This window comes from Dermacentor andersoni, chromosome 9 (assembly GCF_023375885.2).
Source record: "Dermacentor andersoni chromosome 9, qqDerAnde1_hic_scaffold, whole genome shotgun sequence".
Lineage (NCBI taxonomy): Eukaryota > Metazoa > Arthropoda > Arachnida > Ixodida > Ixodidae > Dermacentor > Dermacentor andersoni.
Window position 1 is genome coordinate 13949000 of NC_092822.1, and position 17703 is coordinate 13966702.

Genomic DNA, 17703 nt, shown 5'->3' on the forward strand with positions numbered 1-17703 from the left:
CGCCCGGCTGTACAGACGGGTGTGGTGCTGATCTGTGATGCTCTAGTCGTCTCTGCAGCAGCTGCTTCTCCGCCTCCAGCTTGTTCAGGCAATGCTTCCTAAGAAGCTTCACTGTTCTTGTTCATGCTTCAGCGTGCACTCCAGCCCCACTTTCGCTCGGCCCAGCCGCTCCCAATTTTCCTTAATTAAGTAAACTCTGCGCTTCTAGGCGTTCTATCTTCTGCGACAATTTGTTCTCGAGCGTATCTTGTACTTGTTTCAAGGTGCTCCAGCAGAACCTACTGGCAAATATGGTTGAGCTCGAATGAAATATTCTAAAGGCAGTCCTCTTCCTAATTGTTCTTACTTTCTTCTCCAATAGAGTGTTGCTTTATTTGCCATTATTTCGTTACGGCTTTCGCTTGTACGTTCATGTTCAGCAGCAGAACCGCAACGCACGGTTCTCCTGCTACAGTTTCTGCACTCGAAGTCTGTGCGTTTATAACTCCGGTTTGAGCACACGACTCTCTTGCGGTAGGTATTTAGCATGTTTTTGAATCTGCTCTTGTGAGAGAGGAGGGAAGACAATCATTTCCCAGTCAACTTAACTGCCATCAAATTCCCTCGCACTATCCGCCACTGTGCGATTGGCACAGGGCGAGCGGCAAGCGCGGAGACGGTGGAGAGAACTGAGAGAATAGGAGTGACCTCGCACGAACGCTGTACTTGACAAGCTCGACGCACGCGAGCTCCACAATGTAGAAAATAACGCTCTAATGAAAAGCCGAAAGCACAGACACACTCATTTATTTCGGTTTAAAGTTTGGAAATTGCACGCAAATTATCCCCGGGCGCTTCATATAATGCATGCAGACCTTTAAACCTGCATTAAATCCGCATGTGGCGAGCCTTTTAGATATCCCCTGTGCCAGTCAGGACACCACGCACATGCAGCTGGTTTCACAGATAATGCTGGTGCCTTACAGTTCGTCGTCGGATTTGCACACACACGCCTGCTTCTGAGACTTGATGAAGGGGTCGCAGCCCAGGTTCTTTGTCAAGCTCATGAACAGGTTGGCCGTTGAGACGCACGAGTCCTTGGCGGTCACCACCTTGGTGTCGCAGATGCGCTGCATGCACGCGTCGAAGGCCGCGTCGCATTGCCCCTTGTCCGCCAGGCACGTGTCGTAGCAAAGGTCGTGCTCGTTGCAGCACGCCTCGAAGTCCGGGTGCGGCAGCGCCGACGCCGGCAGCCGGAAGGCCTCGGTGCCGCAGCCGTTCGAAGAGCTCTTGTACTGGGCGCGAGGCGAGGGTCTCAAGGACCGCGGGCAGCGAAACTTGCAGTCGAGGCCCCCGGCAACATCACCTTCGCGACCTCGAGCCATCGAGGAAGGCCCCAAGGCGATCACCAGCAGCAGGAGACCGTAGACCAGCGTGGCGTGGAAGGAAGACATGGCAGCGTGGCTAACTTGCAGTTTTACGATCACGCTTCTTCTTCGCAGTTTGTTTCTGGAACGCGCACAATTATTATGACGATGACGACGATGGCGATGATGATGATAACAACAATATCTCTTACGGCCCGTTAATTGCTACTTGGTAACCGCCTTCCTTGTTTCGTGCTCAGCGTTCCGTGTTCGTGAAGCCCAGCCAAGTCGTGAAGCCTTCTTTATTGCTATTATATTTAGCCTGCTAATATACAGCTGCTTCGCAATGCTCGTTAAATTGCGCCACGTGTATTCACAATACGTTTACTGCGGGAAAGTATTGTGACTGACAAGACGCAATAACGTAGGTGCGCGCCTATTTACAAAACCCGTGTAAACCAAAGTTGCTAGACCAACGGGTTAAGTTGCTTTCATTTCAGTTGCTTTCAGTTAAGTTGCTTTTATTCAAAGTATCACTTACAACAGCATCTGAAGCAACATTTACAGTGGAAGATACATATTATTACAGAATTTCTTTCCATCTGTTTGAGAAGCCGGTTTTTTAATTCTTTCAGAGGCAATAACTTCTCATATACAAGTGCGTTTACATAAAGAGAAGAATAAACACTTTTGGGATATGTTAAATGTTCTACAAACTATTTCCTTCGTTAGCCTTTCGAGGATTTTCTCCCTGATTCTTCCAAAAGTATAGGTAAACTTTAATCAGCGATAAATAAGAATGCCAATAGCTTTAATTATAATGCTCGGGATTTAGATTGCGAAGTACCGTTTCGGCATCAATCTTGACGATGACGGCAAAACTGTGTCGTCACTCCACGTAAAAAAATATGTGAGCGAGTTGAGATTTGGGCGAGCTGGTTTAGTTTCACGGTTGGGTGCAACTCAAGGGACGAAGCGTACACCCTTGGGCCAGTTGGTGCTTCATGTAGTATCGCTTTAAATGAGCGTCTGTCCTGTCCACTCCGTTGCTCCCCGCCAGTATTCCCCCTCAACGACACTTCAAGGGGCGAAGTCTGTCATCCCGTTTTCTTCGCTTTGGTCTCTTGGACTGGTCCAAACCACGGAAGTAAGATATGTGGCTTGCGTGATGGCGGCTGCAACTAATGCATCGAAGGTTAATGCACCGCGGATCCGGATCATGAGACGGAAATAATCAGAAGAATAAGAATGGGCTGGGGTGCGTTTGGCAGGCATTCTCAGATAATGAACAGCAGGTTGCCATTATCCCTCAAGAGAAAAGTGTATAATAGCTGTGTCTTGCCAGTACTCACCTCCGGGGCAGAAACCTGGAGGCTTACGAAAAGGGTTCTGCTTAAATTGAGGACGACGCAACGAGCTATGGAAAGAAGAATGATGGGTGTAACGTTAAGGGATAAGAGCAGATTGGGTGAGGGAACAAACGCGAGTTAAAGACATCTTAGTTGAAATCAAGAAAAAGAAATGGGCATGGGCAGGACATGTAATGAGGAGGGATAATAACCGATGGTGATTAAGGGTTACGGACTGGATTCCAAGGGAAGGGAAGCGCAGCGGGGGGCGGCAGAAACTTAGGTGGGCGGATGAGATTAAGAAGTTTGCCGGGACGACATGGCCACAATTAGTACATGACCGGGGTAGTTGGGGAAGTATGGGAGAGGCCTTTGCCCTGCAGTGGGCGTAACCAGGCTGATTATTATTATTATTATTATTATTATTATTATTATTATTATTATTATTATTATTATTATTATTATTTCAAACACCACGCGCGCGCGAGAAACTGCCTCGTTTGTACAACGTGAAACTGATCACTCGTTGCCAGCATTCCTCTGCACGAATGCGCGTAAAATTTAATTATAAGCCTTTAACAAGCGCACCGTAAGAGCAGGTATTTCGAAGGTGGAAAAGCGTTGCTAACGGCACGGCCTTTATGAGAATGGGTGTACGAAGAAAATATTTGAGATCACTGGTTCGATACCGGTCACAGCGGCCACATTCCGATGGGGACGGAATGCAAAAAAAGATGCTAGTGTACCGCGATTTGCGTGCACGTTGAAGAAACCAAGGTAGTCGCAGTCAATCCGGAGTTCCGCATTACGGTGACTCTGCTAACCCATCACGCATTTTCTGAATGTTAAACCCTACATTTCTTCATATAATAAATACCATACAAACTGCACAAGTCTACTTTCTGTATGTACAGAAGCAACGAACGGCGCACAAAACAAATTTTCTACGTGTTATGTTTGCGCTCTCCTTTACGTTGACTATTTGCAAAGCATCTTACTGCCAGCACACGAGGCGAAGAGGGACGCGCAGGCAGCCAGGTGTTATTTTGCTTTATAGGCTGTTTATGAATGAATGATGGATGGATGGTTGCTATGAGCGTCCTCTTTGAAACGGGGCGGTCAGTTGCGCCCCAAAGCTCTTGATACTATTTTGCTTAATGTCCTACCTACCTTTTACAAAGACCCACCCAATTCCCAGGATCAACTTTTCTGAACCACTATTGGGAACGTTGTTTTTGCACCCCTCCGTTGTTTACCATCTCCCTACTTTTCTGCCACCAAACTTCCAATCGCCTCTTACTAATCTCTATTGCGGGCATGTTTACTTTCCCCCTGCTATCACTGAACCCCAGGGCTTCAAGGAGAGCAGAGGAGCCTAAAACAACCGCTGGGCACATATCTCCACATTCTAATAAAACATGTTCCATCGTTTCCTTAGCTTTACTGCAGCAAGGACATGATTCTTCTTCTTTGTAGTACATCGCTTTATATGTACGCGTTCGAACGCATCCTGATCTCGCTTCGAAAAGAGCTTCCCTTTGATTTATCATAAAATGTTTATTTCCTAATTTCGTCTTTTTTTTCTCTGAGGTAGTTACTCATGCCAAGTTTATTTTCCACTGCCGCAGCCCATGAGATTGTCTCAGCCTGTCTCACTTTGCGTTCGACGTTCTTAGTTGCCGCGTTACTTACTATACCGGTCTCATACTTGCTGATAAGCTTCCTAGTTGTTTTTTTTTTCTCTACTGTTAATGAATGTCTTTCCTAGCCATCGTAGCAGGACGCCGCATCATGGACGCCTCGCGAACTCGACTCGCTATCTTTACCATGCACTGTCGGCACATTCGTGCGCATGCGCGCATTTAAGTAGGAGGCCTGTGTGCCTCCAGGAGTTGTTATTGTTGTATATCGGTAGGCTGTGCGGCAGCTCCTGATATGCGAATGAAACAGTCTGTGTTGTTAGAATGCTTAATCTGCCGTGCTTCAGTCTACAAACGGGAGACGGCAAGCTGTCCCCACAGCCTTTACGTCACTATAGTGCGGTCAGCATTTAGGTTTGCTTTCAATTTGCTTAAAATATTCTCTATGTCAGCGCAGTGTACAATCTTTTCTGTGGGACGAGCCCCGGTGACACTGAAGGTCATCCCCACCGAACACTGGCAGTTGACACCCGGAAAGTTTAAATGTGATATTATAGTCCTTCTTGGATTGGGTGAATACTAAAAAGTTTTAATGTGAATCAAACATTTCTGCTTCTATATAGATTCATGTAACTTGATAATTTATTCGGTTTCTACGTGTACTTCGAATATGTCCGAATATCCGAGTTAATATGATCACCGGGAGGTTGCCAAACCCTGTAAACTCCGCCAGCCACTTGAAGAGTGCCATGTAAGACAATCTGGAAACGAAATGGTATTAACACATTTCTTCCTCGTTTACAAAGTTCCGTGTGCGTCTGCATGAAGGAAAGCATTTAATTTTTATTTTTAATGATTTCCCCTCATATCTTAATCTCTACTTCAAGTAGAAATAAAAATATTTCACATTCGATTCGAAAATTTTACTACTTCTGAACGCCCCCTAGAATCTGCTCGCAAAACAATTTCACGAGAAAAGAAAAGAAAGGCAGCATGGATTCTATGCACAACAACGCAAACTAATCTGGGCTGAATACAGCTGTAGAGAGCGAGAAAATTTGTTGAAAATGCAACGGCCAGTTATAATGATATGAGAAAAGCCCACGTGAAAAGAAATCTGGAGGAGAGTAAACACGAGTACAAGTCTGCGCCGTTTATTTGACAAAATTTATTTTTTGTTAGAGGTAAAAGGTGGGCTAGTCGGCGCATATTGAAGAGTTGAGACTTTAGCTACCGCTAAATATACGTAGCGTTAGAACGAGAAGCGCGCAGTTGTTGGCTTGCAGTCTTCTTTCGCGCTGACAGGCTTTAGTGACGACACACTTGTTCCGTACATTGGCAAAAAAAAAAAGAAACACTAAAAAAATTCGAACGCTATACACTCCAAGAGAATGCAACTAGAACAGTGAGGACTGCACGGTTTGCCATTAGAGGTTTCGAATATTCCCCCACAACCTGCATCTAAGTTTAGCTCTTGCATCAGGAGGCTGCACTTCGATGTCTGTCAGTCAGCTTAGTGGCAGCCGCTTTTCGCGCGGCTTTCGCAGAACACGCGCCCTCTGGGGTTTTTCGAGCATCTAACGCAATAATGCGGGAACAAAGACGCGAGTGCCTGCGGCCGTAAGCCACAGCGACCAGCAACGATGTAAGTGTGGCGCAAAGTCCCAAGTGGCGGCGATCAGCGATAGTGCGAATGGAACGCGTGTTATTGAATTAACGGGCCGCAGACTCCGGATTCCGCTTGACCATGGCACATCCGCGAGCCCCGTATCGTATTTAGGCGCGTATAACCCACCTTTAGCGTGCAATTACGGCACTCTAGCAACCTACCCTTATCAATCTGTACTGTCTGATCTAGAGCATAATTTAGAGTGCTGCACGAGGCCTCTCGTTCCCTATAACGCTCGCTACTGAACGCAAGCGTAAAGAAATAAATGCCGCTGTTGAGTTGTTTAAAAGCGTAATTACGTCGACAAGCGTTGTACGAAACCAGAGGCTTGCAGAGCTGCGGCGGCGAAGCTCGGTGCACCAGAATTTTATTGCATTCCGCCCCCATCGAAATGTGGGCGCTGTGTCCGGGATCGAACCAGTGATCAAACATTTTTCTCGTACACCCATTCACGAAAAGGCCGTCGCGTCAGCAGCGACAATGCTGGCAGCAGGTGGTCGGTTTCACGTAGTACAAGCGAGGCATTTTCTCGCGGGCGCTCGGTTCTTGAAATCACGTCGAACTATCTTACAGGACGTAACAAATCACGCCGAAACGAAATGCGAATGAAAGCTCATAAAACAGAATGATCCACATTTTTTTTTTCTCAGCGGGTTTTCTTCGTATGTTTATGCCACACTATAGTGGATGTCAAATTTCAGTTTCGTCGATCTACCCTATGTTTTGTGTCTTCAGTAATTAGGCAGCTCCTGCATTTCTTAACACTTTCAAGCACGAAATGGCTTCTTTATTGACATAATCTTTAACGCTTTAGTTGTAGTGTCACCACGCAAAACAAATGTTTTACTTTCGTAGCTTGGGACAGCCTAAGGAACTAAAGCGAAGAAAACGGGACGACAAAATTCGCCCCTTGAGTTGCACTCAACCATGAATCTAAGCCAACTCGCCCAAATATCCGTTGTGCCAAATTTTTCGCATAGAGTGAGGACACAGTGTTTCTCGCCTTCGAGCATCGCCCCAAGCGATGCCGAAACGGTATTTCACGATTGTATATTTACGAGCATTCAAATTAACGCCAATGTTTTTGTTAGTCATTGGTTATTCAGTTTTCACGTACACAAAATAGAGGAGGCCGGTAGAAAAGCCTGGAAGCAGCTTGACGCCACTTCCCTTGCCCCCTTAAAAAAAAAGAAGGAACAATAATAAAGGTAGGCAGCAAGCATCATTGCAAATGTTACAAAATGCGTAGGAAAATGTCTCTAAAGTGCTTGTCAGCGAAAGCGTTTTCCAATCAAAAGGTGTATATATATACATATATATATATATATATACGTACCGCGAGAGCACGAACTGCCCAGTAAGCTTTCATGTGCTTATTTGGATTGATTGTTGCTGCCAAAATAAATTTGCGTTTTGTCATTCAGCTTGGGGCTTGGGTCTTGGAAGTTCGCTCGCGTCTGCTGGAACTACGAAATCTATTGAGCCGAGAAAAGAGCAGCATCCCTCCACCTTCTGCGTCTTCTGTCGGGCCACTGGCCTCAATTCATTGCCATTTGAGCACCTTCACTGCCTAGCCCGCCTACCGGCCTTCTGTAGCAGCTCATAGAGTTGACCCCATCGATTAATTTGCTCTGCCCAGTCACCAATTCGTTCCCTTCATGTCAGTATGCACTTCGACTAATGCTACCTTGTCTCACCCACTCCTCTGGCGCTGTATGGGCAGCCGTCGACGCTACAGGAAGTATCCATGGCAACTTTGTTGGCTTCTTGGAACCTGTTCAACTGCTCAAAAATGCAGTGAGTGTCCTAATTTGTATTCACGTTCGTCAACTTCCAGTTACCAAACTCTCTGATGTGCGCTATTTACTATGATGTGTTGAAATTATATAAGCTTCAGTGATACCTTGATGCTATAGTTGCAGTGTTTCAGTCACCACGAAATGTAAAAAAGAGAAAAAAAAGTGACTGTAACTACTTTCAAGAGAGGGCGTGATATTAGTGAAGTTATTTCTAATTTTGCAGAGTAGCTTTCCGCCTTCATTATTATCGACCCATGGCTTCTTAAATTTGTGGATTGATATCCCAGCATTGTAGAATACAATGATTTAGATTAGAGTTTGGGTAGTTATGGCCAAAACCACGATTTGATTATGAGGCACGCCGTAGTGGGAGATTCCGGATTAATTCTGACCCTCTGGGGTTCTTTAACGTGCGCCCAATGTACGGGAAACGGGTGTTTTTGCATTCTGCCTACATCGAAATGCGGCTGTTGCGTGGCTACAGTGGCCGGCATCGAACCTGCAACCTCGAGTTCAGTAGCACAACGCCATAGGTACTGGTCTACCGTGGCGGGTATACAATGCTTTGCTTCCTTAAAAGATTAGAAATAAATATACAGCACAAGTAACAACATCGGAAACAGCGGCAACTAAACAAAACAAATAATGTAATAATAATAAGAGAGGACTCGGCGCCTTTGTAAACATTGTAAGTATATATAAAAACTCTACACGTTCACTAGGTTTTGTAAAGTTAATGAAGAGGTTGTAGCATATTTGTTATATGCCAAGAGTGTCTATTCTTCTTTCTGTCTAAAATGACTTGCAGATGAGAAAATAATGCCTCTCAAAGAGCTCCTAAACACTGGCTCCTCAAATAGACGGAGGCAAAAATTTTCACTGATACAATGAGCCTTCCGCTTAGGTGCTACTTAAGATGCTGCTGCAAGTGACAGCTTGAGTGAAGGCAACGTTCGTGGATAAATGTTTTTCTAGTAGCTTTGGTTGAAACTCGCTCTGTCGTACATGTCCGGACATCTTCGTTTTCGCGTCTTGCCAGTCACAATACTTTCTCGCAATGAACACATCGTGAGCAGACGTGGGGTAATTTAAAGGTAAGTGTGCAGTTGTATATTAGTCGGCTAAAGGAATAAAAAAAAATGTTGACGATGTTTCCCCACATAAGTCCCTCGCGAGGCCGGAGGCCATTGATTGGAGAGAGCTCCAAACAGGAACCTTCCCCAACTTAAACCTACGCAGTAAAGTGTAGCCCCACCAGATACGCAGCTAACTGCCCAGGGTTCGGTCAAAAAGACCACCTTCTATCATGCAGCATGGGGAATGCCAGCCAACTTATGACAGCAGTCCCCAAAATTGTAAATCCAAGTTCGGAGCATTGGGAGGCACTGCAGGCAAGCGACCGCTCCGAGGACCGAATTGGTCTCGTGCAGCGACCACGCAGGGTAGCTGAGGCCGTTGGGGCCCTGGACAAAGGGTCCCACCCCTACTAAACCCAGTAAAAAGTGTCCAAGAAGACCCGGCCGGACTACCACAATAGACCCTGTAAAAAGATACCAAAAAATTTTTGGATGATGATAATGATGATTGACGAACGAGAAACGTTGCGAACGAAACAAGGAAGACTGTTACTAAGTGGCAATTCACGTGCCGTAATAGAGATCGTTGCCATCATCATCATTGTCATCATCGTCGTTGTCATCATAATTGCGCGCGTTCGAGAAGCGACCTGCAAAGAAGAAGCGTCATCGTAAAACTAAAGAACAGGCAAACAAACAAGCTGCCACGCTGCCATGTCTTCTTTCCACGCTACGCCGGTCTACGGTCTCCTGCTGTTGGTGATCGTCTTGGGGTCATCCTCGATGGCTCGAGGTCGCGAAGGTGATGTCGCCGAGGGCCTCGACTGCAAGTTTCGCTGCCCGCGGTCCCTGAGGCCCTCGCCTCGCGCCCAGTACAAGAGCTCTTCGAACGGCTGCGGCACCGAGGCCTTCCGGCTGCCGGCGTCGGCGCTGCCGCACCCGGACTTCGAGGCGTGCTGCAACGAGCACGACCTCTGCTACGACACGTGCCTGGCGGACAAGGGGCAATGCGACGCGGCCTTCGACGCGTGCATGCAGCGCGTCTGCGACACCAAGGTGGTGACCGGCAAGGACTCGTGCGTCTCGACGGCCAACCTGTTCATGAGCTTGACCAAGAACCTGGGCTGCGACCCCTTCATCAACTCTCAGAAGCAGGCGTGTGTGTGCAAATCCGACGACGAACTGTAAGGCACCAGCAGTATGTGTGAAACCAGCCGCATGTGCGTGGTGACCTGACTGGCACAGGGGATATGTAAAAGGTTCGCCACATGCGGACTTGAAGCAGGTTTAAAGGTGTGCATATATTATAGGAAGCACCCGGGGATAATGTGCGTTCTGTTTCCACATTTTAAACCGAAATAAATGAGTTTGTCCGGCTTTCGGTATTTAATGCGCTAGCCTTTTAGGATGATTCACATACTTTCCAAGGATCTATCTATCTATCTATCTATCTATCTATCTATCTATCTATCTATCTATCTATCTATCTATCTATCTATCTATCTATCTATCTATCTATCTATCTATCTATCTATCTATCTAATCATCTAACGATTTCCCCACTTACCTTGATCACTGGGTAGACCCTTGTCGAATGGTTCGCGCATCAGGCTTCTGTGCTGAGATAACAGGGTTCGAAGCCAATCATCTGATCAAGGTTGCGGAAGGCTTCCCAAACACGGAGAGATTTCGTTTGGAGAAAGACAAAGAAAGACTTGAAGAAAGTAAAATCAGATGCATGTCTTAGCTAGACAAGTACATGAGCATTAAACGTTACGAAAAATACGGATAAGATGAACTAAAACCATAATTAATATGCAAACATTACTTCTTGTGTTCATTTAGTTTCTCTTGCAATGCAACAGCCTGTATAGCTTAAATACGTGCTTCTATCCTGCTGCTCCACGCTTGTAAACGGAAGCAGAGAAACCACAAAGACAAAAGGGAAGGAAGAACCAGGTCAGGCAGCGAAGACAAGGAATTGTACACGAGTAAAAAAGATAGAAAAATAAAAGCTGTGCGACAAGGTTAAGGAACGGCGGAGAAAATGCGGTACAACGCACACGAGTTCATTTCGGGGCACACAATTCAATCGTCAGCGCTATAATAAAGCTCTCTCTACTCGCATAATGTACTGGCTCTGGCTGGCTTCGAGGTCAGTGGACAGCACACTAGCCCCCCCGCGCCCTTTCGGTCATAAAGTAATGTAATACCGGGGCTTCGACTCCGTGTCCCACCGCAATAAAGAGGAGCATATTTCGCCTTGAGCGTTCGAAGAGGGTCGGCTCACCGAAAAGTGGCCGCCGACCTGATTCCATTGCAATCGATGACCTCAAAGCGCACGAAGCGCGGAGCACGACGGCTGTCGAGGCAGCGAGCGCTGACGACGGCGTTTATTGAAATTGATCGTCATTGAACCCTTCGTCAGCTGCCACACGTGGACTCTCTTTCTCCCATACGCACACACACTTCTAAACAGCAGTGCTATTCAGGTCATGGAGTTTCCCACAAAAATTACTAAAAGAAACTCCGGTGCTAGTGTCAACCATAGTTGCAAGTATAGCGGTTCAGCCATAATGGGAAAGATTGGAGGTACGCGGATTTGCCAAAACTTCGTTCTTTTGACTTCCAACGGCTTTGCGGCTCTGTTGAATGATCACTTTCGACAAGATATTGCGTTATAAGTGCAACAATTCGCAATGAATATGCGTGTGCGCAGACACTTATTGCCTTGTCATGTTTAGAAAAGTATGCCTTACTTGAAAATTCAGAGAAATATAGAACGTAATATATGACGCCACAAGAATTTCAGAAGCCATGAGCACCAAGATTAGATGAATCTATGCACTGTCCATTGTTCCCATGGTAGTTGAACGATCGCAGCGCTGTTTCCTCTAACAAATTTTGTAGGGAGCTCTACAGCTGTGGTCACGAGTTAAAAAATTGTATGGGGTACCAACGTATGGTGCATTCTCAAAGTCATGCAAATGCACAAATGGCCTCGCTTTTGTACGCGGCTGTCGCTTACGGTAGTTTACGGTTGCCTATGACCCTTTTAAAGTGCATTATACTCAACTTGGTACATTTCTTAATTTCCTAGTTCCTCTATGTTGCCTAGTGTTTTGCCAGCCAGGCTAACGCATTCAATGCTTGGCAGTCACTGTCTCCGACCATGACAGGTAACTCCGTGCAGTGCTGGTAGAACCACATGAGAAAATACAGGATTTCTGTCCAAGAAAACATTCAGGACGCTTCGCTCTGGGCGCTTCTGGCTTTCGAAATTCGAATGGTTATAACTGAGTGCTCTTACTCTTTCTTGAAATGATAGCCCAAAACACATAGGGTTGATTTACACGCTGGTGCAGACCACAAGTTTCTTGAAGCTTTTGACATTTTGAAGTATCGAAAACAACTCTTGATCAAGGGTATTCATATCGATTACATAGGATGTGTTATTGAAACATTGGTCTAGTGCAGTTTTTCTTTTTGCATGTTTTCTTTTCTTTCGATTCTCACTGTATACTTTTTTTTTCGAACGCATTACTAGTTGAACTCACTGGAAACCAATATTCTGGATGTCCTTTCTTCATAGTCTGTTCGCGCTACGTGGCAGTAACAAGCGGAAAATCGGGTCCCTTCGTTTCCCCCTTTTTTTTCGCTCATTACATGGCGAGGGTAGTGAATTATATTAAAACATTGGGCTCGTGAGTTAGCGTAAGGGTTTATTGGCCACTTACCGCCTCCTAAGTTAGAGAACAGTGCAGAGCTGCTGAGCGTCAAAACAAATAACAACGCATGTTAATGCTGCATGTTATGTATCGCAGGCACCAATTACAGCATATTGCTGCATATTGCATGCATCACATTTGAACCATACCTGGCGACAACATTTTGTGGTGCTGTGGTCAAAACTACGGATCCAAAGTCGCGCGTGCACGTGTAAGAGTCACTATCTAGTATATCGACAAACTTCTATGCATTTATAAGGTAATAAATCTTAAAAAACGTATTTGTTGACGTGCGAACATGTAGACATTTATGTGTTGTTCCTGCCTGTTAATTTCTCCAATTCATGGTCGCAGCTCATTTACTTTTGCCTAAAAATCGAAGCTGTCGTTACTTCCTTCATTTCGTCTTGCGTGAATAAGTGTGACGAAGATATGTCTTGTAGTGAAACACTGTGTACTTTGCGTCAAACACCCGCTTTTTAGCCAATGCCCCATAAAGGGTATGTGCCATGATTTTCAGGGAAGCTACAACAACAGCGTCTGTAGAACACCACAAGCAGATGTGGCTGCGGCTGTAAATGACTGATGTTTGCATTTCCACCACATGAACTAGGCAAGTATCCATGCTGACTATGCTGTTGTAAAATGAATGTAGATATATAAAGCACCTTCTTTGCGTACGATTATCAACGCCAATAACCCAAGGGTAAATCAGCACCTTTTTTTTACATCTGCTATTGCAAACTCATCCATTCTTTTTTCAATTATTGTTATTATTAAACTATCCGGTTCTTGGCCAATCCCCCAAAGTGGCTATGTGCAGCTAACATCCAGGATCTACATCTACCTCGCCCGGTCTTTCTCTCTCTCCTATCCTCGACGTGCAGGGGCTACTCCTCTACTACCCGTCTACTACCTACTACCCGGCTACTACCGTCGTAGTGACGTAGTGGCATTGGTGTTTCGCTGCTAGGCCCGAGTGCGCAGAATCACATCCAGGCCGCGCTGGCCACATTTCGATGCGGGCGAAATGCAAGAACAGCCGCGTACCATTTATTTGGTGCACGTTAAATAACCTCAGGTGGTCAAAATTAATCCGGAGACCCCCTCTACGGCGTGCCTCATAATCACAACTTGGTTATGGCGCGTAAAACCCCAGAATTTAATTTTAAAGGGGCAACATTTAAGAAATCTGAACGTACACGCAAATAGGTGTAATCTCAAATTCTGCAGAGAGTGAGTAGAAGGTGGTCACTTAAAGAACGTCTGGTAAAATCAGAGGCCGTAAAAACAAAGTCGCTATAAACTTCGAAAACGTTGGCAGGCACAATATCTGCTTATGCGGTCTGCGGTGTGTGCAGACGCATTTTTTTTTTAATCCGATTGATCGGCACACGGAAATATACAAGCTGACTAAAATTCTCCACAGGGTGGGAAGAGCAAGCGAGTAATTTGAACCGTGGTCTTGTAAAATCTTTAAAGCAACAAACCTGAGAACCACGAGCGGGCGCACTATACCCCTTTCGGTCTTCGCAGGGATAATTTTCAGGATATATACGCACACACATATGCGAATGAATAGATGTAGCTGCTTAAAATTGCATATATATCGAATATGGAGCAAGTGAGTCAAAGAGTGTCTGTCAGAAATATGGGGCCCGTAATTAACAAAGCGGCGACAAGCCCTAGAAGGTTAGAATGGCGCACTATCATTCGCCGTCTTTCGGTGTGCGCAGCAAATATTTTTAGAGAATACACGCATAAATTGCGTGTACATGAGCTGCCTTAAACTCAGAAAAATGGCAGACTATATAAATCTTTTGAACTGCAGTAGAATTTTGAATTAACATAGTTGCAAGGAAACTCGAAAGCGCAGAACGCTGTCTTGAGAACGCATTTGATCCGTGTATCACAATTAGTTGTATTCGTAAATAAGTTTACAAAGAAGCCTCCAAACTAGGAAGCTTCTTTCACATAAAGGTGAAGTTTTCTAGGATGGTTAAAAAATCTGCAATAAACCTCGTGTGAGCGGGCGGACGCTTCACCTGACGTCGTATGACAACCTCAAAGCTTCTATATACAGACATTTCAAAGTTCTGCAGGCGTTCGTGATGTATGTGAAGGCTGCAGTGTTAGCTAAAGAATAAGTACGAAGTCCTTCCGGGCCTGTAGCAGTTGTACAGCTTGTACGAGTTTTCACGGATATGCTCAAGGTAACGGGTACCACGCATGCAACGTGGCCTCGAAAGGAACGACTGTGCGTGCTTGCATCGCAAATCGAACGTTGCTTTCAACCATCACTTAACGTTCAGCAGTGCAATACTCCAATGCGCCACACATGTAATAATCGCGACGACTTCGCACACATAAGCACGTGAGAACGTTTCGTTAGTTTGATAACTTGCTTTAGGAGCTCGACCCTCTGTAAAGACGTTCTCGGACATCCTAGCTAGGCTAGGCATAAACTATCAGGGGCAGGAAGGCATCAAAGTCGACCTGCCGCGAAGCGTGCGGAACCGACTAATAATCCCACCACTACCTCAAAACATATACCCAATCCATCACAAGGAACGCAGAGAGAAACGGGCCGAGGCTCTTGAGAAGCGTTTCAAAAACTCGAAGAACGTGCTCTACGTTGATGCTGCAGACTATGGCAACGGCCGCATGGCCCTAGCTGTAGCGAGCGCTGAAACTAGATTGATAGCCAGTGGCACAGTTCCAACGGATTGCTCTCAGATTGGAGAAGAATCTGCCATAGCACTTGCAATTGCAAGTACTTCAGCCAAAATTATAGTCAGCGACTCTAAGGTTGCGGTGATGAACTTTGCCAGAGGCAGAATTTCTCCCGAGGCGAACAGAATCCTGCAGACCTGCAGAGATAGCAGGAAAATTGAAATAATCTGGACACCTGCGCACGCCTCCCTCGCTGGGAACGAGGCGGCCAACGAATTAGCTCGAGGACTTACATTCCATGCTGGTGGGCTAGCCGAAGGCTTCACGGGGCGGGACCACTTAGTGTGTTACAGAGAGATCACACAACACTACAGACTAGGGCGGGTTAAATATCCTCCGGCTGATATATCCTTAAACGAGAGCCAGGCCTTCACTTGGCGTCACCTGCAAACCAACTCGTTTCCAAGCCCGGTGTCGTGCAGCCTCTACTACCCGGGTCAGTACTCCAGCCAGTGTAACCTATGTAATGCCAGGGCTAATCATAATCACATTCTGTGGGAATGCCCACAGGCTCCCTCTGAGGGAATAAAGTCTTTAGAACAATGGGAGACCTTATTACTCAGCTCCGATCCGGAGATTCAACTGAAGACCATCCGACTGGCCGAAACCGCCGCTAGGGTCCAAGGACTCCTGGCCGTCGTCTAGGTGGGAAGGCTTAAAGCCTTCCCTACATCTGTTGGACAAATAAAGTTTTACAATCCAAAAATCGGACACTGGAGGAACAATGCTACTGCTTAGAACTTTGTCTTAAACAAATACAGTAGAATTTACATTTGCCTATTGCTTTTGTAAGGGTGCCATTTTCCTTTGTTTTTCTTTCATACATTTGAACGTTCTTGTAATTTTTTAATTCAAATTGCTCATTGCCTTATTTTTTCGTCGATCTTTATTTTCTATCTTGTACTTTCATTTCATGTTTCACGTTACTCACGTGAAGTCTTTCTCTCTCTCCCCGATTATAAAAGCCCGTAGTCATCGATAATTTGTTTCAAGACACTTCGGGGGTCGCAAAGTCTATTGGTGGTGCCATTGACAGTACAACTGTGTAGCAATTCGGACGATAGTGCCTAGGACAATGGTATTATGCTCGTCATCGCGTCCTTGTTCTAACTTCACCGAACCTGTATGATGAAGCCCTACCTGTAGTAGCATAGCAGGCATCTTGCCACGCTTACGTCCCCCATTTCTCGTTATAGGCTCTCCCTATCGCGCAGAGTGCGCCTACTGGTGACCCAACTGTACCGGTTTACAGCAGTCAGTGCAGTGGGCAGTGAGAGGAGCTCGTAAGGACTTGTTTGTAGGCTAGTTGGCTTTGGGTCACGGTGAACGATCAGCAACGCGAAATGACGAGGGATAATACAAGGCAACACACATATTTTTGGTTTGTAGCCCGAAGTGACACACATACGCAGACGTGAAGAAGACAGGACAAGTGCTTACTCTCAACTAAATCTTTATTGAAGCTATCAACGTGTGTGTGTGTGTGCGTGTGTGCGTGCGTGTGTGTGTGCGTGCGTGCGTGCGTGCGTGTGAGTGAGTGAGTGAGTGAGTGAGTGAGTGAGTGAGTGAGTGAGTGAGTGAGTGAGTGAGTGAGTGAGTGAGTGAGTGAGTGAGTGAGTGAGTGAGTGAGTGAGTGAGTGAGTGAGTGAGTGAGTGAGTGAGTGAGTGAGTGAGTGAGTGAGTGAGTGAGTGAGTGAGTGAGTGAGTGAGTGAGTGAGTGAGATTGAAAATACCACAGCATACGAACATGACAAGGTCTAAAGACTATCAGTTAAACATATCAAGAGGTAGGGAAGCCATAAAAACCAAACAACAAAATGTACTTCTTGAGATTGGCACACGTGCTGAGAAGATATTAAAATTCGCTTTCTAAGAGAGATATTGATGTTTGACTAACACAAGTCTCTCCTAATCTTTTAAAGTGAAATGCCTCAATTATTTCGAGTGTGATTTGGCATTTGTGTTTTGCGTCTTGTTAGCGCTCGTCCTGTCTTGTAGTCTGTGTGTGTGTCGCTTCGCGCTACAAACTAATAATATGTTACCGTACCAACTCGCCCAACTTTGTATCATTTCGCAACGCACACATGCGTTGATATGTGCCAGTTTATTAGAGATGACATTTGCGAGAGTTGGTATAGTGGCATGGCGGGAAAACAGCACAACTTCACACGTACGAAGAAAAGATAGACACACGTCCGTGCAAAGTTGCGCTGTTTCTCGGCCGTGATGTGTGCCAGCGCCCGCGTGTGTCACCTTCTTGTCGTGTCCTTCGTCTTTTTGCGCTGCTAGGCGTCCACCATTAGAGAAAAGTGTTTTCGTTTCGGTACAACTCATTCTTTAAGAAAAGAAGAAAACAGAACTCA

The 17703-nt window shown here is 45.8% G+C and overlaps 2 protein-coding genes across 2 annotated transcripts; one reads left to right on the plus strand and one right to left on the minus strand.

Moving 5' to 3' along the window:
* Positions 1-770: 770 nt before the first annotated feature.
* On the minus strand, positions 771-1727 carry LOC126527070 (group XIIA secretory phospholipase A2-like). Its single transcript, XM_050174790.3, has one exon. It carries the CDS (start codon positions 1431-1433, stop codon positions 960-962), a length of 474 nt encoding a protein of 157 aa, XP_050030747.1. The 5' UTR covers positions 1434-1727; the 3' UTR covers positions 771-959.
* Positions 1728-9593: 7866 nt separating this feature from the next.
* LOC126527467 (group XIIA secretory phospholipase A2-like) lies at positions 9594-10067 on the plus strand. Its single transcript, XM_050175299.1, has one exon. The coding sequence runs from the start codon at positions 9594-9596 to the stop codon at positions 10065-10067; it is 474 nt and encodes a 157-aa protein (XP_050031256.1).
* Positions 10068-17703: the final 7636 nt, after the last annotated feature.

Coding starts and splice junctions, on each gene's coding strand:
- LOC126527070 (XM_050174790.3), bottom strand. CDS start 1,433: ATGTCTTCCTTCCACGCCACGCTGGTCTACGGTCTCCTGCTGCTGGTG.
- LOC126527467 (XM_050175299.1), top strand. CDS start 9,594: ATGTCTTCTTTCCACGCTACGCCGGTCTACGGTCTCCTGCTGTTGGTG.